General features: G+C 38.9%; 1 protein-coding gene across 15 annotated transcripts in view; it reads left to right on the plus strand.

Annotated features, from left to right (window-relative positions):
- CCDC158 (coiled-coil domain containing 158) overlaps positions 1-25337 on the plus strand; it is a 92293-nt gene that overhangs the window by 18461 nt on the left and 48495 nt on the right. For 12 of the 15 annotated variants that reach the window (XR_006888051.1, XM_046657527.1, XM_046657528.1 and 9 more), the window contains 9 exons: positions 3059-3168; positions 3280-3607; positions 3962-4038; positions 5127-5237; positions 5865-5979; positions 12557-12676; positions 14704-14901; positions 16052-16534; positions 23474-23663. Coding sequence is in view for 14 of the 15 variants with exons in the window: in XM_046657527.1 (XP_046513483.1) it covers positions 3059-3168; positions 3280-3607; positions 3962-4038; positions 5127-5237; positions 5865-5979; positions 12557-12676; positions 14704-14901; positions 16052-16534; positions 23474-23663 (1732 nt within the window). In the remaining variant the exon portion in view is untranslated. The remainder of the gene's footprint in view (positions 1-3058; positions 3169-3279; positions 3608-3961; positions 4039-5126; positions 5238-5864; positions 5980-12556; positions 12677-14703; positions 14902-16051; positions 16535-23473; positions 23664-25337) is intronic. The other 3 variants (XM_046657540.1, XM_046657538.1, XM_046657539.1) reach the window with 1 other exon arrangement.

A 25337-nucleotide genomic window follows, 5' to 3' on the forward strand; every position in this document is an offset into this window, starting at 1 on the left:
TTCCTTCTCCAAAGCCTTTCCTCTAGACAGCATTAGGTGTGTTCTCCGCTATATAGCCTGTGTGCATGTGTCTATTATAGTATTTAGTACATTTTATTGTACTCATTAAGGCATTGTTCTACCTCACGAGACTGTGTGAACACTTTGAGGAAAAAAGACTATGACTTTATTAAGTGCTGAAAATGATGTACTATTGAATTAAATGTAGGGGATACAAAGATGAATAAGATAGGATCCATAAAGAGTCCATAGACTTGAAGGAGAGCTAGTATATAAACAAATAGTGACAATACCTTATGGTAAGTACACTAATAAAGATGGATGAATGGATGCACGGACAGATGGACAGACATGGATGGATGGATGGATGGATAGATAGATAGATGGATGAAGCACAGAGGTACCAATGAGGGAAAGAAACGGTCTCTTAATTCACTTTCTATGTCCATCCTCTGACAGAATATCTGACATTTGATTGACTCCCAATAAATATGTATTAAATCAGTAAATAAATAACAGGCCTATTTGGGTACTTGTAATATTTAGCATGAACCTCCTATGTAACAGATATTGTTCTATGTACTGGATATATAAAGATGGAAAAGACATGGTCCTTTCCCTGTACACGTTTACAATCTTGTGGCTGAGATATTTAAAATAGAAAATGTTAGTAACAGTGAGATCTGTGCTACAGTAGGGGTAAGCAGTGATGCTAAATCCAATCCATGCTTTACATTCCTTATCTTACTTGACTTTTCAACAACATTTGACACAGGTGACTATCCTTTTCTTCTTGAAGCACTCTTTTCTAGCGGAAGCACTCTTTCTAGTTCTTATGGAAACATGCTCTCCTGATTTTCCTTGAGCTCATTCTTTTTCAGTTTCTTGTTCCAGCAAAACCCTCCGTAGACAGTCCTAGTGATTCTCATGGCTTCTGTTGCCATTTATGCAGCAGTGAATGCTTAACTTATATTTCTACTGCAGACCTCTTATCTTAGCTTCACACCAGTGAGTATACCCACATACTTACTTGATATTTCTACTTGAAATGTTTCCCAGGCTCTGTAAACTCAACATTTCCAACTGTTTACATGATCTTTCCCCCAAACCTACTCTTCCTCCGGTATTCCTTCATAGTTGCACGAGGCAAAGACCTGATTCATTCCTAATACCTCTTCCTCTTCCCTGACGTCCACTTTATCACTAGGTCCATCCGGTGTACCTCATATATATTTCTCAGCTCTTTCCATTTCTACTGTTACCATCCAAAGTTCAGACTACTGTAGTCATTCATCTAGACCATAAAAGGTGAAGGTAAAGGGACTTACCTTATATTGACTACATAAACATTGTTCATTGCAGAATCAGGTGGTATCCTATTACATTTTCTTTCTTGTGTAACATTTTGTTTTTCTGGTGGTTCCTAATGCTTTTTATTTTCCTCATACTATTTGCCTTCATCATATTCTCATTTAAAAAAAAGAAAACTGTCATATAGGTTGTCTCTCAAATTCTCCATTGACCCAGGACTCTTCAGGAGTCTTCCGTCTTTTTTCCCAGTTTAGATGAGTTTCTCCTTAGGTCTGTTGTATAACTATTTTCCTAAGACTCCCATCACTGCCTTCCTGGTTGCACCCATGATTTCCAGGAATCACTGTTTCCTGTCTTCCTCTTTCTTGATCTACTTCATGTAGTCAAAGCACATCTTTAGAAACTTAAAAAAGAGTAAATGGGACATACATTTTATGAATCTTGGCATTCTGAGAATGCCTTTAGCTGGATAAAAAAAGTCGTATTATTTCAATCCTTTGAAAATATTGTGCCCTTGCATTCAGTAATGCTGAGAAGTAGATGTCTGTCTGATTCTTGTTCCTTTATAGAGAGATGTTTTTACTTAATTGAGATTCATCTTTGGAAGCTTTAGAGTCTGCTCTTTATCTCTGAAATTTCACCATAATGTGCTTAGTTGTGGATTTTATTTTTACTCAATGTGCTAGGGATTCAATGGCTCCTTTTGGTCTGCAGATTTGTGCCCTTCAGGTTTAAGGAATTCAGTTGTGTTTTTTCTATGATAGCTTTCCCACTTCTCTCTTTCTGAACCACCTGATAGTCAGATATTATCTCCTAGGTTGAACCTCTGAATCTCTTACCTTTTCTTTCAGTTTTTTTGGTCTACTTTTTCTGCTTTTGGGGGACATTTCTTGACTTCCACAATTTCTATTGCAACTTTTTAGTTTGCAGACATATTTTTAATTTCCACAAGTTCTTTCTTCTCCCCTGAGCACTTCTTTGGCATAGTATCCTCTTACTTTATGGCTGTAATGTCTTTCAGATTTCTCTGCAAATAGAAGTTTTAGGAAGTATTCTTCCATTGCTGCATTAAGTTTATTTCTGGATCTTTTTTTCTGGACGTTTGCTTATCTGCTTCATCTTGGTCTCTGGGTTTGTTTTTTTTAACAATCTTCCTTCAAGTGTTTAGTGGTTTGGGGTTTTTTTGTTCATACTCAAGGATGAACAATGAAAAAGATGATGGCAAGCTCTCTGTTCATGAGCAGAACTTGATGGCTCTGCTTTGCGATGATTAGATGGGCATCAGTTGTTATGCTGGGAGATCCCTCAGTGCCTGATTTTAGAGATCTTAGTGAATTTCTTTGTAGTAGAACACCTTGATTTTGGGTGGTGGTTATCTGCTGTCAAGTATTTTAAGTGGGTTGGAAGTGGGGGTTTACTTTTCTGTATGTAGAATTTTAACCAATTCTCCTGTTTTCAGGAACAAAACTTATTCCTATCTCTATCTTGAGCCAGAAGTCGGATTTGTTTTAGAAATAGTGTTTTGGTTATAAAGTAGAGAATAGATTGAAGAGGGCAAGCTTGAGACGGTGAGACTAGTTAAGGTATTCCAGTAATCTAGGTGTGAATTGGTTAATTAAGCCCTGAACTATGGTGAAGGGGGAAGGAAGTACACATAAAAATAATAACATATAGTTTTTTTGAAATTATTAGCTATAAGGAAATATGTTCCTCTAGCAATGACTAATTTGCATGGCATTTTTTTCAGAGCAATGAATTGCATGAGAAACAAAAGTTTTACTTAAGGCAGTCAGTCATTGATTTGCAAACAAAACTTCAAGAGATGCAAATGGAGAGAGATGCCATGGTTGACATCAGGTTGGGATTTCTTACCTGAAATTATTTTAAAGTTTTACTCTGTAGTATAAAGCTACTTGTGTGAATATGAATTTTATCAGTATTATTTCTTCTCTTTCATTTATTTCATAGACGAAGGGAGAGTCAGTCCCAGGAGGACTTAAGAAATCAGCTTCAAAATACGGTTCACGAACTTGAAGCTGCCAAATGCCTTAAGGAGGACATGCTGAGAGATAGCACCACCCAGATAGAGCAGCTAAGAAGGACGATGCTTGGTCATGAGGGAGTGCTTCAAGAAATCCGGTCAATCCTAGTTGACTTTGAAGAAACCTCAGGCAAGAAAGTCTACGAACACGACAGCATGGCCACTCTCCACTTCCGCAGCTTGGGCACAGCCATCAGTAAAATCCTGAGAGAATTAGACACAGAGATTTCTTATCTTAAAGGGAGGATATTTCCAGTAAGTGGTGAGAACACTACTTCAATTTTATATTAAAATTCATTAAGAGAATAGTATTAGGTGTATAATTTTTTAAGTTCTTGAAAGTAAGCCAAGTTTTCATTTTTGTTCTCTAAAATGACAGAAGTTGCTTCCACAATGATCTCTCAGTAAATAAAGGGAATTAGCTTGGTTTGCCTGTATAGCTTCATGAGAGTGTAGCCAAAGTAAAAGATTTAATGAAATACAGTGATAGGAGGTATCTCATTTTCTTGTTCTATTTGCATCTTTCTAAAGCATTCCTTTAGTTGGAAAATGTCTAAATTTTCCAAGCTTTCATCAGTCCCTAAATCAACATTTCTTTTTTGTAACCAGGTAGAGGATCAGCTTGAAGCACTGAAATCTGAATCACAGAGCAAAATAGAACTACTTCTTCAACAACATCAAGATAGGTAGGTTTCTGACTGGAGTATAGTCATGTGCTGTATAATGACGTTTCAGCCAACAATGAACCACGTGTGTGTCAGTGGTCCCATAAGATTAGTACCTTATAGCCCAGCGAGTAGTAGGCTATACTGCCCAGGTTTGTGTATGTACGCTCTATCATGTTCTCACAATGACAAAATCGCCTGACAACGCATTTCTCAGAACGTATCCTTGTCGTTAAGCAATGTGTGACTGTATAGAAATCATAGTGAAACTAAACGTCAGATCCGCAGTCCCTCATCAGCAATTCCAAAATCTAAAAAGCTCTGAGACACAGAATTTTTTTTCATAGGTTTGTGGCAAATTCATGTTAAAGAAAAAATTATTCTGGCAGTTGTTAAAATGGTAAGGAAGACTTTATTCAAGACTATTGCAGTAGGAATTTGCATTAGGGAAGAGAGATCAGGCTCAACTCCCAATACAACCAGGAAAGTGGAGGTTTATAGCCAAGGAGCAGGGTCAGGGGGTCAGTGGATGGAAAATCACTAAGAGGAGACATCAGGGGTGGGGGGATTCTCCTAAACTGACTTAACAGGATTCTTACCAAGCCTGAGCAAGGCAGGCCAAAGTTGGGGAGGCGAGGGAGGAAGGGTGCCAAGGTCAAAGCCTAGTAGAGGCTCAGAGGAGCCTGCCTAAAGTTTGGTCAAGGAGAGAGTCTTTGTCACTCATTTGTTGGCAAAACCTGACCTGAGCTAATATAAAGCTATTTATCGTCTTTATGGTTTAGTGTGAATATTTAAAAACCTGTTGTTGCATTAGTAATATGTTTGGCTTGTAGGACACTTCCCTAGGCGTGTCATATAATATATAATGCTTGTAATTTATTATCATTGTAAGATTTTTTTGAAAATCTAAATTCCAAAACCTAGCTGGCCCCCAAAGGATTTGGATAAAGGGTTCTGGACCTATCTTAGACACTTCTCATAAAAAGAGTAGCATATTCAAAGCCAAAAGAAAATACTTACTTTAAGAGTGTTGAAAGTTATTAATTTCTGAAATAATTCATAGGGAAAATCTTGTGTATCAAATAATAGTCATCACATTCTTTTTATAGGATTGAGCAGTTAATAAATGAACATGAAATTGAAGTAACAGGACTTACTGAAAAAGCTAGCAGTGCTCGAAGCCAAGCCAACAGTATCCAGAGTCAACTGGAAATCATTCAGTATGTGTGTCCTGCTGGTTTGAAATTGGTAGTCATTTATCTTCATTTTAGAGATATTATTTTAATTAAATTTTCTGCTCTAAAATTTTTTAAAAATTGCTTAATAATTCCACAAGAAAGTAAAACTTTTCTAACATTCAAATGAACAGCAAAGATTATTTAAATGATAATATATGACCATATCAGAAGTTTTATTGCAAGTATTTGGGCCTCTTGGAATTGGATGTTTTAAATATTGTTCATATTTCAACTGATAGGATAAATCAAAGACACACGCACTATATATGTATGTGTGAGTTATGAATTTACATAAATAAAATGTATATATATGCATATAAATAATTTTATAATTTGAGCTTGTGTGTTGAAACTTTTTATATGAACATTTTCAATTGTGCCCAAAAGTAGAGAGGAAATAGTACAAATGAACTCCTATATACACATCACCCAGCTTCAGCAGTTGACATTCTTGAACTGAAGCTTTGAAGAAGCAATTTTGGAAAATTTTGGCCTAGTAATGCCATAGAAAATAATGAGTGGAAGTATCTAAAAGCTGGAGTACACTTAGGTATTACACTTATTCTTAGCTTGCCATTTGTTTTTATTCTCCCTTTAAACCCTTCTTAGAGAACAAGCAAGAAACCAAAATTCAATGTATATGCGTCAACTAAGTGAACTGGAATCTACTGTTTCTCAGCTACGTTCTGAGTTAAGGGAAGCCAAAAGGATGTATGAAGACAAGGTGAGGTTAGATTTTGCTGCTCTGCTTCCAGAGACTATTATACACAGAACCAATTATATACTTTTTATTTTGGTGAGGAAGATTGGCCTTGAGCTAACATCTGTTGCCAATCTCCTCTTTTTTTTTTCCTCCCCGAAGCCGCAGTACATAGTTGTATATCCTAGCTGTAGGTCGTTCTAATTCTTCTATGTGGGATGCTGCCACGGCCTGGCCTGATGAGTGGTGTGTAAGTCCGTGCCCAGGATCTGAACTGGTGAACCCCAGGCCGCCAAAGTGGAGTGCATGAATCCAACCACTCAGCCACGGGACCAGCCCCCCAATTATATACTTTTTAATGGAATATTTGAAAATGATGAATCAAAGTAATAATTTCAAACTAAAAGCAGTTTATAAGGTAGAGTAGGAGGATGTCAAAATGTTAAATTATAAACAATTTTAATTTAAATTGTTGCTCAAATTCATTCTCAGATAAAATGTTGCATATTTCAGGTAAGTTTCTAAAAATAAATTTAAAAATAAGGCCATTTAAATTATTTTTACAAAGCTTAGCTTTAGCAAATATTTTGGTGCCAGCTTGTCTCTCCCTACCACTCAATACTTTAGGGGCCTTCCTTCTAGCTCTTACTTCAACTCCCAATTATTATCGTGTGGCTAGCAAACTGAATTGACTTTAAGACTGGTCTGAATAAAAATAATTAGGAAGATAAATCTTCATGGCTCATCGCACAATTCCTCTTAAAACCAGATATTAATTAACATTTGATTCTGTCGTTTTTGTTCTCTCACTTTCCACAGCTAAAGGGGAGCTATTCACTATCATTATCAATCATTTATCCAGAACTTATGCTTCTGTTAATTTCAAGCATTTATGAAACAGTAGAGACCCTAAAAAAACAAGTGAAGAGCTACCATTCAGAGGAGCTTGTGTTCTTTGTTCCCTAGGAGAACGGTGATCATACAGGCCCATTTGGTGGGACAGTCCCAGTTTACAGCTGCTATCCCAGTGTTCTGTTTTGTTAAACCACCTTTCATCTCTAAAGTGTCGCAGTTTGGAAGATAAATTCCAAATATAGTTATCCTACATGTAAGAGAGTCTACAATTCTAACCATTGCTTTTAGCCAATTTCTCACATCTTAGCTGACTGGGAAGAAATAGAGTATAAGGAAGCTACCAGATTTTCTTTATACAGTAACCCAATTCTACAGAGTAACAGTATGAGAAGAAAGCTTCACATGGAAAGAAGCAGTTGAATATTGCAGCTTTCATTTTTCCAGGCATTTGGCCTCCTTTGGGCCACCCCTCATTGAATTACCACTGTTACCCCTGGGCTGGCCACAGGAGGAGGCTGTTCTTCCTCGGTTCTCTAGTTCGGGCACAGAAGGAATGTAAGACCTCGACCTTATTCCCTGTGGCCCAGCTAAAATAAAAAGGAAATTTTAGACATAGCTTTACTAAAGTCTAAACAATAAAGAGTAACATGAAACACTGTAATCTCAGTTATGAGATTTGGATCCTCTACAGCAGTGGCTTTCCAACATTTTTGATCACTACTCACAGTAGGAAATAGTTTACCTTATTATCTAGTGCACACATCTAGCTGAAGCAAATTTTACTCCCTTTATGTATGACACTGGCTATTTTTTGTTCTCTTCAGATGCTGATTTTTGATGCTCACTAAATGATTGATGATTCACTGGTGGGTTGCAGTTTGAATAACACTACCCTACCAAACCCTTCTTAGCTCTTAGCCTAAATGTTTGTGTCAGGGTCATTTCAACCACTGTCCCCTAGGAGCAGTTTTAAGGAACCTTCCACTGCTTAAGGGCTAAACCCAAGAAACAGAAGCCTGGAGAGAAACATTTCTGCTTTTCTGCTTCTCCGAGGTCTGCTTTTTGTGTTCTAGCTTTTTTTCCTCAGGATGAGCTTTTCCTCTGAAGATTGACAGCAGGAATGTCCACCCTGTTCTGGGCAGACCAAGCCTACACAGATGGTCTTGATCTCGCCCTGCAGGATGGTCACGATTTCAGTACAGCGTAGGGTGGAAGGAGGCTTTATCACTCGTCTCTGGTGAAGGCTGGCAGGTGGGTGGAAGGGCGCGCTGGTGATCTGACAGTGAGAGAGGAGCTAGGAGAGCTGTTGTGTTACAGTCCAGCACAATAACTGATATTCATCACTACCCAAACCATTCTGAAAAGATGAAATGTTCACTGTTCATTGACAAACTCTTTGAAAAGCCACAAAGTGCTAAATAAAACTCAACTCACCTCTGTTTTCTTACATAATTTGAAATTGCTATAGCTTTCCATTGTAATATTAGTTGGAAAAATTGTGCCTTCATAAGCTATCACCCATTATTTGCTAGTTTGCTTATGGTCTGATACATAGCATCATGCTGATCAATTATAAATTTAGGCATGGTAGGAAATTTTAACAAATACTGAAATATCCATCTAGAGAATACAAAAATAGTGATTGAGTTTTTATAAATATTTATCTCTTTGGCATTGTAGAAGTATAAGCAGCCAGATGAATGAGTGCAAACTTTTTTATATCAATGTTTTGAGGTTATATAGATAAATGATAATGCATAAAGATATGCTGTTAGAATCATTATCTTATTGTGCTCTAATGTAAACAGTGGATCACCAAGAATTTTGATAGTCTCAAATACACAATGTTTAATAGAAGTAAGGGAGGATATAACAGCTTAATTAATTTTAATCTAGATCATTGAGATTTATAATATAGCAGTTTGAACCTGTTCAAGTTGGCACCTGGTTGATGCTTAACTAGGCTCTCTTAATAGTAACTCCCCTTAGTCGGGGAACACTGAGAGGTAATTATCTTGTCATGTTCATAGAGAGTTGAATATACTCTGGCCTGAAATGGCAGTAATACATGGTGTAACTGAGCAAGGAAGATCGAGCCATTTAACAAAAGGATTTCATTTTGGAGTCATGAAAAATTCTATTGTTATGAAATGTTTTTGTTGTAATGAGTTGAATATAAAATCTAAAAAACACAGATTTTTCATTTCTTTCATTTTCATATACTTTGACTTTACATTGCTAAAGCCTATTAAAACTTTAAAATCTATTTTATTTTCTGCTGCTTCAGTGCACATTTTAGTATATACTGTCCAAATAACAATAAGGAAAAAAATCAAAGAAAATAATACGTAAAGGCTGTGATTAAAAATAAGCTTTGTGTGAAAAGAAATTTATAAGAGTGTGTTGATATTATTATACATCAACATACTTTATGAGAAACAGTGTTAGTATTTTCTCCTAAGGTCACACTCCTTCAGAAAAAAAGTGTTTATTATTTTAAACAATTGATGACATGACAGGTCTGAACAAAACTTTCCCAACTAGAATGCATGAATTTAGAGAAAACTCATTTAGGAAGTCATTGTTTCTCTTCAGATTAACAAAAGTATTTTCAGATTGATGAAATAGAAATTGGGTTTCAAGGAAAATTTTAGACATAGCTTTTGTAGCTTACGAAAGTGTTTTACCGTAATGCTTTTTTCTATTCTTCTTTTTCCATTTTAGGAGAACCTCCAGAATTCCCCTTTACGAATTTGGACGAGTAGAAGCTGTCACTATTGGCTCTGTAGATTTGGCTTTACTCTTAACTTTCGCTTTTTGACAACAAAAATATCCTGTGTTCTTGTTTATATGTTTATTTTTCCTACTTTGAAAGCATTTGGGGCTGAATTTTATATTCAAAAAGTAAAGATTTAGTAGCACTGGCTGGAGCTGTATTCTGTGCAGGAAGATTCTGTGCAAACCTTTTTGCATAGTTCTGCCAATGCACCTCTGTGCTGATCTGCAGCATTGCTTACTATCTGCTATCTGTGTCTTTCTGAGCACAGGAAACAAAAGGTACAATTTGGTGTGATTGGTAGTATCTCTAAAATCACTATCAGATAAGAATGAGATCCCAATACTTATTTGTCCAGTGATCCAAAACAGAAATTGATTCATAGATGGTGAAAGGGAAAACCAGTGCTGCTATTTAAAAAGAAAAGAAAAAGAAAAAACTTTTACTATATCTCAGATGTCAGTATTTATTCTGGACATTTTAAAAGGCTTTTCTTTATAGTGTTTTGTACAGCTGTTTGTATCAGCTCAGCTGCTACTTCAATGGTTTTCCCTTTCACTCTCTATTTATTTTTTTGATTGGTTAATTAATCTACATATTTTTACACTAAAAAGTGAAAGGTAAAAGCAGAGCTATAGCAGTTGAGTCAGTACTGACAACTACAAAACCAACATCTCTAGGGGTCTGGAGGAACTTCTGATACTTAATAACCTTAGATGGAAAGATAAGACTTGGCTCTTTTCTTTTTCTTTTCTTTTTTAAATTTTGGTCTCATAGATTTTACCATCAAGTTTGATATTATCAAATGGTCATCCAGAATTTTTTAAAAAATGAAAACAGACATAAAATAGCAAGTCTTAATTTAAGCTTTTAAAGCACATATACAAATACTTTGCTCAAAGATAGAAGTAGTTTTATGCCAGGCCAGGAGTAGAAAATGTTTGTTTTAGTCATATGATGCAACTTCTCAAATTGAAAGTGTTCTTGTTAAATTTATAACTCAAAATGTGATTTCTTTGACCATGTTTTGTTTCCAAAGACAGGTGGAAAATACAGAATTTCAACTTTATTAATACTGTTCTTCTCATATAAAAAAGTATTAGAAGCAGAATTGAAAGGAATTTGAAAGATCACTTTTCAATACTCTTTCAAAATACTCTTTTCAAACTATAGATGAAAAAAAATTGAGACTCAGTGAGGTTATGTGACAGAACCTGGATCAGAGCCTAAGGTGTTTGACTCTTAGTCTGATCATATTGCCTCTCTGATCACGTTTGTCTGCCCAAAGTAAAAGTTGGTGAGTTTTTTCCTAAGTATTCCTAATGTCCTTAGTAAGTCTGTGCTGACTTAGTTTTTCTCAAAAATAATAGAGCTGAAGGATTATATCAACTGTACTGTTCATTCATTTTTCTTAGGAAGCTATTTGTGCCATAGAGGTTGAATTGTTGTGGAGCTTTGTTCTATATATGCCCTCAGAAAAGCACAAGAGTGAGAGTACTTCTTTATAGGATTACTAGAATCTATTAGGACATTTCTATCTAGTAACCTAACGTTTTATGTATATCTTAATACTTGTGAAATAATTTTTTATATATAACATACAACCAAATACAAAGTCAGTTTTACAATATAGCCAATGTAAATATTAAAATTTATACTCCGATCCCTGTGAGCTGTGATATTACTCTGTAGGTATATGTGAAACTGTTTGATAGCCCTATGTTAGCCCTTAAGTCGTATGCGTATGTGCAGATAAAGAGATACATATAATTTCTATGTATTCTTATTTATTAAAGAGATAGTTGCATATATGTGTGTGTATATAATGTGATTAATAAGTATATGTTGAATTAACAAACGAAGATCTTAAATGAACCTAGTCCAGGTGAAAATAGAGTCATCAAGAAAAACTTAGCTTTGCTCATATGTTCTTTAAGAAGATTTCATCACAATTTGTCATCCAAACAAATCAAGAAGTTTTGTTCTTGACATAGTAGATTTGGAAGCCTGTTGAATAGAAGCCTTAGAAGTAAGAAGGAATATGTAGCATTTATGCGGAAGAGTTCTTATTGCTGGAAAGTGGATGATGATGGTATTGTAGGTATCACATTAAAGATCAGGTATCACTACATAACTCTTAAGTATCAACATGTTCTCAGTATTTTAATATCTCAGTATCTAAATTATGAATTTGTGTGGCTAAGCCAAAATCCAAACCCAGAGTCTCCATCATCTGAGATGTTAACCTCTTAGCCTACACATTAAGAGCTATAGGACTGCCGTTAATAGTGGTGGGCCTTCTGGCATACGTCATGAAAGTGCATAGTCACACAGATCAAACAGCTGCCCTGTCCATGAGAGAAAAATATACCTATAACAATCTTTTAAAATTGGTACTCCTACCCCATTTTATAGTTGAAGAAAATAAGGACTGGAATGTATAACGTGTATATGAATATATTAATGTATCTAATACATATATCTGAATTCACTCATCCTTTCAAAATAGTGACTATGTAATAATCTAAAACTAAACTAAGCCTTGATATTACCATTCATCCTTTTATATTCAATGGCTTTTTATTATTGAAACTCTGATATTCTGAAACAAAATAGCTCTTCTAAGTATAATACAGTTCATTTGTGTGGGCTCTGAAGAATGTTATTTATGCCACATCAAGCTTCCTAAAATACCAAATTACAGAACACTCACAGAAGATAAATCTTAGTGTGAAAATGAGAGAGAAGCATTACAGACAATGCCTGCATCGAACCGTACCACATAGTTCATTTTGACTAATTTCCCTGGCTAAGTTCTTCATAGATCTTAAGTTTAGAAAACTGCAGAATGCATCACAATAAACTTTTATTTTTGACCCTAAAAGAATACCCTTTGTTTTCCAAAGACTATATTTATTTTATGTTACCCACTGACATGGTCGGACTGTTTGATTTGTGCTTTCCTTTTAGATAGAAGAGCTGGAGAAGCAGTTAGTCCTCGCCAGCTCGGAGCTAACTGAGGCACGGACAGAACGCGATCAGTTCAGTCAGGAATCTGGAAATTTGGACGATCAGCTTCAAAAGCTCTTGGTAAGATTATGCTTTAAAATAATGAATGAGATTAATTTGGGGAAGTTTTTCACCAAAATATTTCACAAAACTGGTTTCATTTATAAAATTACAAATTTTACAAAGTATTCGTGCATGCATACACAATAGAATTTCCTAGATATTATTCAAAATTTGCATATAAAATATAACATTCTATGCTTTACCTGTTTTTTTCCTTAAGCAGAACTGTTATGGCTTAAAAGTTAGGTGAAGCTGATCTTCAAACAGCCATTGTCTTCCATTAGATACTGTATTCTGCTAAATTGAAGTAGTGTTGAGCGTTCATTTCAAAGCCAAATAACATTCAAAACTTATACAAATTATGTACAGTCAGGCACTGCATAATGACATTTCGGTCAACAACGAACTGCATATATGACGGTGGTCCCGTAAGATTAGTACCATACAGCCTAGGTGTGTAGTAGGCTATACTATCTAGGTTTGTGTAAGTGCACTCTGTGATGTTTGCACCACGACGAAATCACCTAATGATACATTTCTCAGAATGTATCCCCGTTATTAAGCAACATATGAGTGTATTTGGAAAATTTGAATGGAAGTTTAGGTAAAAATTTTTTCAGAAAGAAAGAAAATGGGATTCTGATAATAGTGAACCATCTCTGCCCTCTGTTAGAGGTACCAGAGGCTGAGAAATTTAGGAAAGGAAATGTTTGGTACCCTTTTGTGTGCTATCAGTGGTACAGTGGAATAAATTTCTCTCTTACTACCAGACCCCATTCTAGGGTATAGCTCTCTGTGCTGGTAGAGCCGTCCTTCACAGGCTCGACAAGGGACTTGATGAGCATGTGCGAAAGGTAGAGCTGGCAACTGTGTGTAAGAAGCTCCAGACCTTGGGATAATCCTTCATTTCTTTCCCTCCTATTGTGTGTTTCCCAGTGTCCTCATATCTGATTTGAAAATCTTGGAGATTAAATGTATTACAGGTCCTCACCCGTCCCCTCCTTTTCATTCTTACCACCACTGCCCCTTTGTCCTAGCCCATGAGTACACCTGGAAAATGACAATGTCTCCATACTAGGGTCCCTAATTCCAGTTTCTGCCCTCTTCAATCCAGTCCGTAAAGTGCAGCCATATTCATCTTTCTAAAATATAACTCTGATTGTGTCACTCTTCAACTCAGAAATTACCTTACCCATAAAGTCAGACTCCCTGCCATTCAAGACTGTTCACGATCCGGCCCCAGCTTACCTTTCTAGCCCTTTCTGTCTCTCCATACCCAGTGCTCCAAGCAAACCACACATGCCCCTTTCCAGTCTGTTCTTCCTAATCTCTGCATCTCCACGCTGTTCTCATGGCCCAGCACAGATGCCTTATTGAAGCATTTTGATCTCCTTAGTGATTTCTCTCTGCTGTTCCTTAGCTCTGTTTCTTTAATGAAGAACCACTTCCAGTTATTTGTGTCTGTGTCTTGTCTTTGTCTTCGGGTGATAAGTCGTTTAAAGATCTGTGTGTCTTTGTTTCTCTTTTGAGTTTTTGCTAACAGTAAACACTCACTGTGTATTTTTTAGTGACTGAAGAGGGAGATAATTCTATTCACAGCCCAACACTACTCCAATCCCAGTACCAGACACTATTCTGCCATTTCTGAAGCAGTAAACCAATTACTATTGCTATTCCTTCGAGCTTTTGAGCATTTCTTTATTACAGGAGCACACTTGATGTAAACATAATGCCTTTGTTAGAAAATTTAAAACCTAAAAACAGGAGGACTTTTAAAATCTACTGTATTTTCCTTTTCATTATATGTTATTTTGGGTCTAGTTCATTGAGATTTACTTATAATGCTAGAAATTACAACTAAGCAAAATATTAACTTATTTTTCTAGGAAGTATTTGTTCTTAAGCAAGCCATTAAAAGGGAATCAGATTCCAAAATCAAAGGCTTCTCAAGTCACATAAAAACTCCAAAGATAGTAAAAGGAAAATAAGAGTTTTATTTTAATTATTTAATACTAGGGGGGAAAAGCATTCCTCACTTCTTGTAGGCTGACCTACATAAAAGAGAGAAGGAGCTGAGTCTGGAGAAGGAGCAGAATAAGCGCCTGTGGGACCGGGACACTGGCAACAGCATCACCATCGACCACCTGCGGCGGGAGCTCGACGACAGGAACATGGAGGTGCAGCGCCTGGAAGCGCTCCTCAAGGCCTTGAAGAGCGAGTGTCAGGGCCAGATGGAGCGGCAGGTCAGGCAGGGCACGGCATGGCTTCTGCAAGTGGTCTCTTCTGGGGGAACAATGTATTTCATGTCACTGGAAGAGGTTTTTTTTTCTTGAACATGTATAGGCCTAAAATAGCTCTAAAGTAGAGCTATGGATTCTATGAACAAGATAGAAAAACCTGTTATTCATTTCTATATTTTTGACAACATGTTAAATTAAGAATGTTAAGCTTTGTCTCATTTTTATAGGTTGTTGAGTAATGAGACTCCCATCCAATTACCTTTTCTTTTTCACCTAGAAATTGGTGACCTAATAATTATTTCAGAAGAGCATCAAACTGTAGGGAGAGCTGAGGAACAGCAAGGTTGAAAGTTTCCAACAATTTTGTTTTGTTTTATTTCTGTTTTTCCCCCAAAAGAGACTTTCCCCTCCTTTTCCCGCAAACTGCTTGAGACTGCTATATACACAGGCTGCGGCCACTCCAATTCAGTGCACCACTAGTGAAATGTGGAATGCTTTAGTAACAGCAGTGTACCTTCAGTACTGGAAGGACATGGTTCCACTGCCAGTTATTGCCGCAGAGACTAAAAGGCGTCCCACAAGAGTAAGCTTCCCAGATGTGAAAGCAAACCAAAGGGACCAGTCTTGGCTTAGACTCAGGCAAAGGCAGTTTCCTATCCTCTGGCTCACTGGACAGGAAGAAAGGTGAAAGGAGCCACTGGAGGTTAGGATCTTACTCTTTTCCAAACAAGGACCAGAGAATGTGAATGTGTGTTGAATAAAAGCCATTATTCACTTTTCCCTCAGAGGTAGAATTAAGGGGCAGGTTGGAGAGAAATAGAAAGGACAGTTACCTGCAGTCCTATCACACTTTGTTATCCTAATTTAAACTGGCACTGAGAACATCCTCAGAGGAATCTTTCCAAGCTCCCCACCCCAGAAAGCCATTCTGGAGGAGCATTATTATTTAGTTAAGGTCTCTCCACCTGAGTCCGATGAACACTTGTTGGCATGTGGTCTCCATGGCGTTATGGCAGCAAATTGATTTGAGTTAGTCTAAGTAGATATTATCCGATTCATGATTTCATGTTTTTGAGCTGACTTGTTATAGCTCTTGGGATTACCTCTACTTATCTGCCAAAATCCATAAAATTCTCTTTTCTTTAACAATCAGATGGCAGCAATTCAGGGAAAGAATGAAAGTCTAGAAAAAGTGTCTTCCTTGACTGCTCAGCTTGAATCCACCAAAGAGATGCTCCGCAAAGTAGTAGAAGAGTTGACAGCCAAGAAAATGACCCTGGAGAGCTCAGAGAGGACTGTATCGGACCTGACAGCTTCCCTCCAGGAAAAGGAGAGAGCCATCGAGGCTACCAACGCGGAGATCACGAAGCTGCGCTCCCGGGTGGACTTGAAACTGCAGGAGCTGCAGCACTTGAAAAACGAAGGGGATCACCTCAGAAACGTGCAGACAGAATGCGAGGCCCTCAAGCTGCAGATGGCAGAAAAGGACAAGGTGATCGAGATTTTGCGACAACAGATTGAAAACATGACACAGTTGGTGGGCCAGCATGGAAGAACGGCTGGCGCAATGCAAGTAGAAAAAGCTCAGCTTGAGAAGGAGATTAATGATAGGAGACTGGAACTACAGGAATTCAAGGTCTGTGGAGTTTTTTGGTGCTTTAGCTTTTGAAATATCTTTTTCGCTATTATTAAATATGACCTAATTGACTGAAAAGTGGTTCTGTAAAGAGGATCTGTGCACACTGACATTGTTTGAAAGTATTTGTGTCTATGTGCTTATGTCTGTTTTGTGAGAAATGATCCATACTTTTATTAGATTCTAAAAGATTCTTTATTAGATTCCAAAATACTGGGGCCGGCTCTGTGGCCGAGTGGTTAAGTTCGCGCACTCTGCTGTGGTGGCCCAGGGTTTGGATCCTGGGCGCGGGCATGGCACTGCTCGTCAGGCCACGTTGAGGCGGCATCCCACATCCCACAACTAGAAGGACCTGCAACTAAGATATACAACTGTGTACAGGGGGGGTTTGGGGGAGATAAAGCAGGAAAAAAAAAAAGAAAGGGATTCCAAAATACTCATACAACTGGCCCCGGAGCACAGGGGTTAAGTTCGCACATTCCGCTTTGGAGGCCTGGGGTTACCTGGTTCGGATCCTGGGTGCGGACATGGCACCACTTGACAAACCATGCTGTGGCAGGTGTCCCACATAGAAAGTAGTGGAAGATGAGCATGGATGTTAGCTCAGGGCCAGTCTTCCTCAGCAAAAAGAGGAGGATTGGCGGCAGATGTTAGTTTAGGGCTAATCTTCCTCAAAACAACAACAACAAAACACCCGTACAAAAGAGAAGTTTGATAATCTGACTTCTTTGTGGAGCCTTTCCTGATCCCACAGTTTGGAGTATTTTCTCCCTCCTCAGATAGACCTAAATTTGAACCCCATCTCTCAGCGCTCGGTTAATGTAAAACTCTGGGCCGTTTGCTGAATCTTGGCTTCTAGATCTGTAAAACAAAACGAAACCAAAAAACAAACAAAAGGAAAAACCTGCAGCAACCTTTTTGGGTTACTTGAGGCTTAAATGAGAAAATATATATGAAGGGCTTGGCCTAGATCCTGGCCTGTAGAAGATGTTTAGAAAATATTAGTCCCCTTCCCCTGCTCCGTTCTCTGTCTGAAGCTTTTCGCGCTTTATTTGCACCTACTGTAACCTGGATCACATTCTATGTTGCACTGTGTGTGTGTTTATAGCAGTGTCTCCTCTTCCTTATAAGACTACAGACTTCTCCAGCAGGGGACACATCTTAGTCATCTTTGTCCCCCTGTCCCCTGGCTTTATGCCTTGCACCCAGCAGGTGCTCAGTAAATATTTATCACAATTTAAAACGATTGAATGAATTTTTTGAAAATTTGATTTCCAGGCCAGCCCTAGTGGCCTAGTCATTAAGTTTGGTGCAGTCTGCTTCTGTAGCCCAGGTTCAGTTCCCGTGTGTGGACCTATACCACTCGTTCGGGCCACGCTGTGGTGGCAGCTCACATACAAAATAGAGGAAGATTGGCACCAGATGTTAGCTCAGGGCAAATCTTCCTCAGGGAAAAAAAAAGATTTCTTAAGCTTTATGTCACCTGTATCTCTGACTTGGTAACTGATAGGAGACAAATCATATACAATTAATTTGTTTCTTTCAGTGTTACTGAGATATGAGGGACGTACAGCACTGTATAAGTTTAAGGTATACAGCCTAGTGACTTGACTTACATGTGTTGTGCAGTGATTACCACAATAAGTTTGGTTAACATCCATCATCTCATATACCAAAAAAAAGGTTTTTTTCTTGTGATGAGAATTTTTAAGATCTCCTGTCTTAGCAACTTTCAAATATACCATACAGCAGTGTTAGCTATAGTCACCATGCTGTATGCTACATCCCCAATACTTATTTATCTTATAACTAGAAATTCATACCTTTTGATCACCTTCTTCTGATTTCCCCTCCATCCCCTGCCTCCAGTAACCACAGTTCTCACATAAACTTTAGATGGCTGCGTTTCCTCATTCTAAAAATAGGGCCAACAATAGATTATTATCTATCTTATGGAGATATGCAAATTCATTACATAACGAACTGGAATTTTCTAGTGCATAAGGTTTTACTTGATTATGTCATAAGAATTTTTTTTAGTGGCCAGTCTCACCGTGAAAGAGACTTTCAAAGGCTTCTCAATGGCCGTCCCTTACAATGAAAACTTTAGAATAAGTTTGCAGAACGTATTAGAGGAGAAGAGATGATTGTTTCACCTTCTTGTTAAAGAAAAGCGGTAGATTTCTGGTATTACTGAATACAAATGGAAGAACCTTATTGAGTCTTATACTCTAAAAATTAAATCCATTTAATCCTTACAAAAACCTTATGAGGTAGGTACATTATTATCCCTTTTTACAGATGAGGAAATTGAGACACAGAGACATTAAATCACTTGCCTGAAGCCACACTGCCTTGGGTTTGCTCCTAGGTGGTAAATGAGTAAATGTTATGGGGCAGTGGTTCCGGTCACCTGAGAACCGGAGGTTCTCACTCACCTGGACTGAAAACAAGAATCACCTGGAGGCCTTGTTAAAACAGACTGCTGGGCCCCACCCCAGAGTTTCTGATTCAGTACATCTAGGATGGGGCCTGAGACTCAGTGCTTGTAAACAAACTTCCATTTGATGCTGGTCTAGAGAGCGCATGTCAAGTTTTAATATTAGAGAACCCCAGAGCAGTGTGGATTTACTGTGACTAGAGTGGCCAATGGAGACTTCATAGAGAAGTGGGAACTTGAAATGGGTTAAAACCAGGCAAAGAGGAGGAAGGAAGGCATTCCTAGCAGAGAAGCTCAATCTATACTTTATCCTGGAGATAGTGTGGGAGCCATTAAAGGTTTTGGGTAGAGAGGAGGAGGTGACATGGAAAAGGCAATATTGGGGGTAGGCAAATCAGGCGAAGTTTGGATAAAGAATGTAAAGATAGATGGGAGGGGGCAGAAACTAATTTTCAATTCCCAAATATAGAGCTGAAGCAGCTCCAGGAAAATATTTCCTAGATGAGAAGAGGTTCACCCAGAAACAAGGAAAATTTGTTAAAAACTCATTATTATCATTAATATATTATAACAGCTTTGATGCCACAGCCACTTCCCTCCACAATCCAGTGAGGAAGAAAGGAGGGGAATCCTAACCCTAGAAGGTATGGTTTCTCTTGTCTCTTCAGGCTGAGTCCTGCAACACTGACAGCAGAGAAGCAGGGTGAGCTTTCTCCCAATAACTGCAGGTCATCAAAGCTGGATCCTTTCTTTTCTTTTCTTTCTTTTTCTTTTGCTGAGAAGGATTAGCCCAGAGCTAACATCTGTGCCAATCTTCCTCCACTTCTTATATGAAGGTCACTGCCACAGCATGGCTGACGAGTGGTGTAGGTCTGTGCCTGGGATGCGAAGCCGTGAACCTGGGCTACTGAACTGGAACATGCAGAACTTAACCACTACTCCACAGGGCTGGCCCCCAGGATCCTTTCTTAGACGGCTAAGAAAGGACTGAATGTCCATCATCTGGTCCCACAGATGGGACAGGAGTAGCACATGCCCAGTACATGTTGTGGTGCCTCAGTCTGTTCCAGGGAAGGCCCTCCCCTTCCCTCGCCTCTCGAGGCCAGCTGGATCTAGTGTGGCAGTTAATTACCAGGAGTGGCTAGGCAAGCAGGCATCAGGTGGCCTTGTTAGGGCCTTTACTGCCCAAGCCCATCACAGGTGGGCAGTGAGACAAGCCTGCTCCTCTCAACTGGTCCTTTGTGAACAACTAAAAGCTTATTATGTGTTTACATTTCAAGTATATCATTGGCCTGTACATTTAAACTGCCATTATATAGTCAAACTGCATTAGCTAGTATTATATTTAAGGCCAACAGGCCTTAATTTGGAGGGACAGTTTGATGACCAAAGAAGTAAGTTTCTTGGGCTGGCCCCATGGCCTAGTTGTTAAGTTCAGCGTGCTCCGCTTCAGTAGCCCAAGTTCAGCTCCCAGGAACAGACCTACACCACTCGTCAGTGGCCATCCTGTGGCAGCGTCTCACTGGCACAGATGTTAGCTCAGAGCTAATCTTCCTCAACAACAACAACAAGTAAGTTTCTTTTCAAATGGCATTTGCTTGGAAGGAACTAGGCCAGATCTGTCTGCTAGAAATACAATGTGAGCCACATATCTTTAAACTCTCTAGTAGGCGCATGAAAAGAAACAGGTGAAATTAATAACATATTCTGTTTAACTCAACATATCCAAAATATGGTGATATTTTTATATCACAATCAACATAACAAATTGAGATATTTTACATCCTTTGGTTATATAAAGTTTTTGAAATCTGGTGTCTTTTACACTTAGAGCACATCTCCACCTAGATTAGCCACATTTCAAGTGCTCAGTAGTCACATGTGGCTGGTAGTTTTGTGTTAGACAGTGCAGACCTCGGTCCTGGGAAGAGAAGTTCAGCCTGGGAAGCCTTACCAACTCAAATAGAGGCGATTGTAGGAACCCACATGAGAGGTGATGGTAATCAAATTGGAAGCTGGGAAGGATTTGGTGAACAGGTGATGAGATGGGGGGAGAGGAGGACATAGGAAACTTTGAAGTGTCAAACTGAAGTATCTGAGAGCCTTGGAATATGCTTGCACCCCTAGCAGAAGAATTAGGAAGAAGTCAAGAGGAAAAGCCCTCTATGAGGAAGGAATAGGAGTGGTTTGGTCAGAGTTTGCAGAAGCATACCAAGCTTGGAATTTCTGACAGTTAGTTGGAGATGCAAAATTAGAGTTTCCATATTCATATTCCCTGCTAAATTCAAAGGACCAGATCCGGCCACCACCATGCTCACTTGCTCTCGCAGTTGCCTTCTCATTGGTCTCCCTGCTTCCACTCCTACCTCCACCCCCACCCCTGTTTATGCTTCACACAGGAGCCAGAGTTTATTTTTAAAACATTATATCACTCCTATGCTCAAAACTGTCCAGTGGCTTCTTATCTCGCTCAGAAGGAACTCTCACATCCTTACATTGCCTCTGTGGCCAACCTTGCCCATGGCTCCCAGTCTGACTTCATCTCCCACTACTTCCCCCAGACCCACTCCACTCCAGTGTAGAGGAGAAATCCCTTTCCCTCTATCCTAAATTCTCAGTTGGGGCCCCGGAACCAAGACAGATTAACAGGAGAAAAACAAACTGTAAGTCTTATTAACATGCATGTCTCATATACACATGAGAGAAACCCAGAGAAATGAGTAACTCAGGGAGGTAGCTTAGAATTCAGGCTTAAGTACCATCGTTAGCTAAAACAAAGAAGAGGATGGGGAGGCAAGTCATAGGAAATTGACCGGGAACACTGTGGTGTACAAATCTCTTATGCAGCTTTAAGTCGGTACCTTCTCCTTTGATAAGATTCTCTGATGATTTAGAATCATCCTTCTCTTCTGGTTCAAAGAGGGAGAGAGACATCCTTACAAATGGAGATTTCCTTTATAAGTGTAAATTTCTCTTACAGAGTAACTCCTACTCTGTTTTCAGAGCTTCTCCCATGTCTGCTGTTTCTCAAAATAATCAACTCAAAATAATCCTTATACCAAAGAGGCATATTTGGGGGTGGCATGTTCTGGTTTCCTCCACCAGCCGTTCTGATGGCTTTACTGTTCCTTGAACACATTACCTGTGCCTGGAGCTGTCCCCTAGCCTGCCATATGGCTTGCTCCTTCACCTCTTTGAGGTTTCTGATCATCAGAGACACCTTTCCTGACCAACTGTGTCAGGGTCCCCAAGACCACTCCAAGGTTCAGGTGTTTACTACAAGGACTCACAGGACTCAGCATATAGTCATGCACATGAATACTCTGTATTACAAGAAAGGATTTAAGACAAAATCAGCAAAGGGAGAAGGTGCGTGGAGGAAACCAGGCGCAGTTCCGTCAGTCCTCTCCTGCAGTCAAGCAGGATGTGCTTAATTCCCCCCAGCAATGTGTTTTGACAACATGCATCAAATGTTGCCAACCAGGGAAGTTTATTAGAGATTCAGTACCAGGGTATTTATATTGGGGGGTGGTCCCATAGGCACCCATTGCCTGGCGGGTGAATACAGTCTTCCAGAAGGAAAGCAGGTGTTCAGCATAAGTCATTTTGTTTGCAGAAATGGTTAGGCACAGTGAGCCACTCTTACCAGTTAGAGTGGTGGGAACCTTCCCCAAATCTAAGTTCCCAGGCACCAGCCGAGGTCCACCTGGTTAGCTGGCTTTAATAAGGAAGACAGTCAGGCTGTCTTCTATGTACACTTGCCCTCCGGATCTGCAGGTTCTGCATCCATGGATTGAACCAACCGTGGATCTTGTACTATGTTTACCCATCCCCCATGATACTGAGAGACAGCTGTACCAACGTATCTCAAGTAGCAGCCTTTCCCCTGCATTCGTTCTCTACCCCCTCACCTTTTTTACTTCTTTTTTTGTCACTTATCATTACCTGACTATTAAATATTTGTTATTGTCTGTCTCCTCTCACTAGAGTGTAAGCCCCGTGAGGACAAGGACATTATTTGTTTTCTGCTATGTATGGCCAGGACAGGGTAAGGCGAGTGAGGCCTATGGTGTGAAACTTAGGGAGGCGCACTCAACTGGGGCCTCACCTGCTCACCCTAGTCCCTGCCCTGCTCCGCTACCCCAACGTGTAAAATAGTGCCTGGCACAAAGGAGGTGCTCCCTACATCTTTTTCTGAATGAATGAATGAATGTGTGGAATAGAATTAATGAAGGGTTGTGGCAAGTGATACTGGGAGTTGATGTCTAAGGTTAAGAGAAAGGTCAAATATTCCTTTTGTTTTTCCACTTACTATTGAAGCTTTCTAATAAAATACAAAAAATTTAATATCCTGGGAAATAGTGAAAAGATATTAAATATAGATAGTGTACTAATATGATACCTATAACTGTAAATGTACATGTTTTTTATTCCTTACTGTAGCCTTGGTATTTTCCCCTTGTATATCCCTTGCATATTGTATATATTTGTATATTTAGATTTTAAAAGATAAAAAAGATGCAAAGATACGAGAGCTCGAGGCCAGAGTGAGTGACCTGGAGCTGGAAAAGGTGAAGCTGGTGAATGCAGGCTCTGAGCGGCTCCGTGCAGTGAAGGACATCAAACAAGAGAGAGATCAATTATTAAATGAGGTGAAAACTTGTAGGAATGAGTTAAACAGTCTGACAGGTATGTTACTTCAGTTCAAATTCTGCTAAAAAATAGGAGAGCTATCAGTGAAGTCCAGTGTGGGCACTAGGACTTTTGCAAAAGATTGTTCCTCGTCCCACATTACAAATGTGGATAATTATGCTGCCCCAGTGGAGCATTTCATCGCCTGAAATCCTGATACTTCTCCTTGAAGAGCTTCCATGTCTTGCACTTATTAACCGTTAACTTTAGTCAGTCCTCAGGGTTCATGAAATTCTGTACTGTGTTTCCAAGAGAAGTATGAGAGAAGTCCTTGAGTCCTTTGAATCAAATAGCTTTGTTAGAGGTTTGATAATGAAGCAACACGTGCAAACAGACTTATGCAAATTTATTTTTATTGAGGTTATGATAGTTTACAACCTTGTGAAATTTCGGTTGTTCACTGTCACTTGTCAGTCATATTATAGGTGCACCACTTCACCCTTTGTGCCCATCCCCCACCCCCCTTTCACCTGGTAACCACTAATCTGGTCTCTTTGTCCACGTGTTTGTTTATCTTCCACATTTGAGTGGAATCATACAGAGTTTGTCTTTCTCTATCTGGTTCATGTTGCTTAACATAATACCCTCAAGGTCTATCCATGTTGTTGTGAGTGGGACAATTTTATCCTTTTTTGTGACTGAGTAGTATTTCATTGTGTGTATGTATGTGTAGATATATAGATATATATATATCTATATATATACAGCATATCTTCTTTATCCAGTCATCAGACGATGGGCACTTAGGTTGCTTCCACGTCTTGGCTGTTGTGAATATTGCTGCAGTGAACATAGGGGTGCATGAATCTCTGAATTGCTGATTTCAAGTTCTTTGGATAGATACCCAGTAGTGGGATGGCTGGGTCATATGGTATTTCTATTTTTAATTTTTTGGGACTCTCCATACTGTTTTCCATAGTGGCTGCACCAGTTTGCATTCCCACCAGCGGTGTATGAGGGTTCCTTTTTCTCCACAACCTCTCCAACATTTGTTATTTTTTTGTCTTGGTTATTTTAGCCATTCTAACGGGTATAGGGTGATATCTTAGTGTGGTTTTGATTTATGCAGATTTTTTGAAAGGAAAAATCCAAGGCCCTAAATTTAAAAATGAAACACTTTTGGTTCATGATTAGTATGATACAGATATCATTTACTTCACACACAAACACATACAAAGTCAATGATGCCTGGGCACATACTATGCTAGATACTGAGATAGGCCCTAGAAACACAACAGTGAGGCTCCCGGCTGGTTGGGAGCCAGTGCTATAGAACAGGTTACAGTACAGTGGGTGAGGCACAGTGGACGTGTGCTGGGTGAAGATGTAGGAGAGAGTAGAGAATCAGCATCCCTTAGGAGGTGACATCTGTACTAGGTTTGAAGGAGGAAAAGGAATTCGACAAGTGAAAAGAGGTGAAAGGGCAATCTGGGCAGAGAACATAATGGGCAAAAGCATGAAGGCATAGAATAACGTACTGTGACCTCAGAAGTATTTGTTGGAGTAAAAGTACAAAGGAATGAGGACTAAGAAATGAGGCAGAATAGATAGGCAAAGCCAGACAATGTGGAGCCAACAAAAGATAGTAAGTAAGAGATTGTTGTCATCAAATTTACATTTTAGAAGCATGGTGTGAGCAGGTAAATAGAGAAAGGCAACACTAATAAGACA

The sequence above is a fragment of the Equus quagga genome, chromosome 3 (genome assembly GCF_021613505.1).
Source record: "Equus quagga isolate Etosha38 chromosome 3, UCLA_HA_Equagga_1.0, whole genome shotgun sequence".
In the NCBI taxonomy this organism is placed as follows: domain Eukaryota; kingdom Metazoa; phylum Chordata; class Mammalia; order Perissodactyla; family Equidae; genus Equus; species Equus quagga.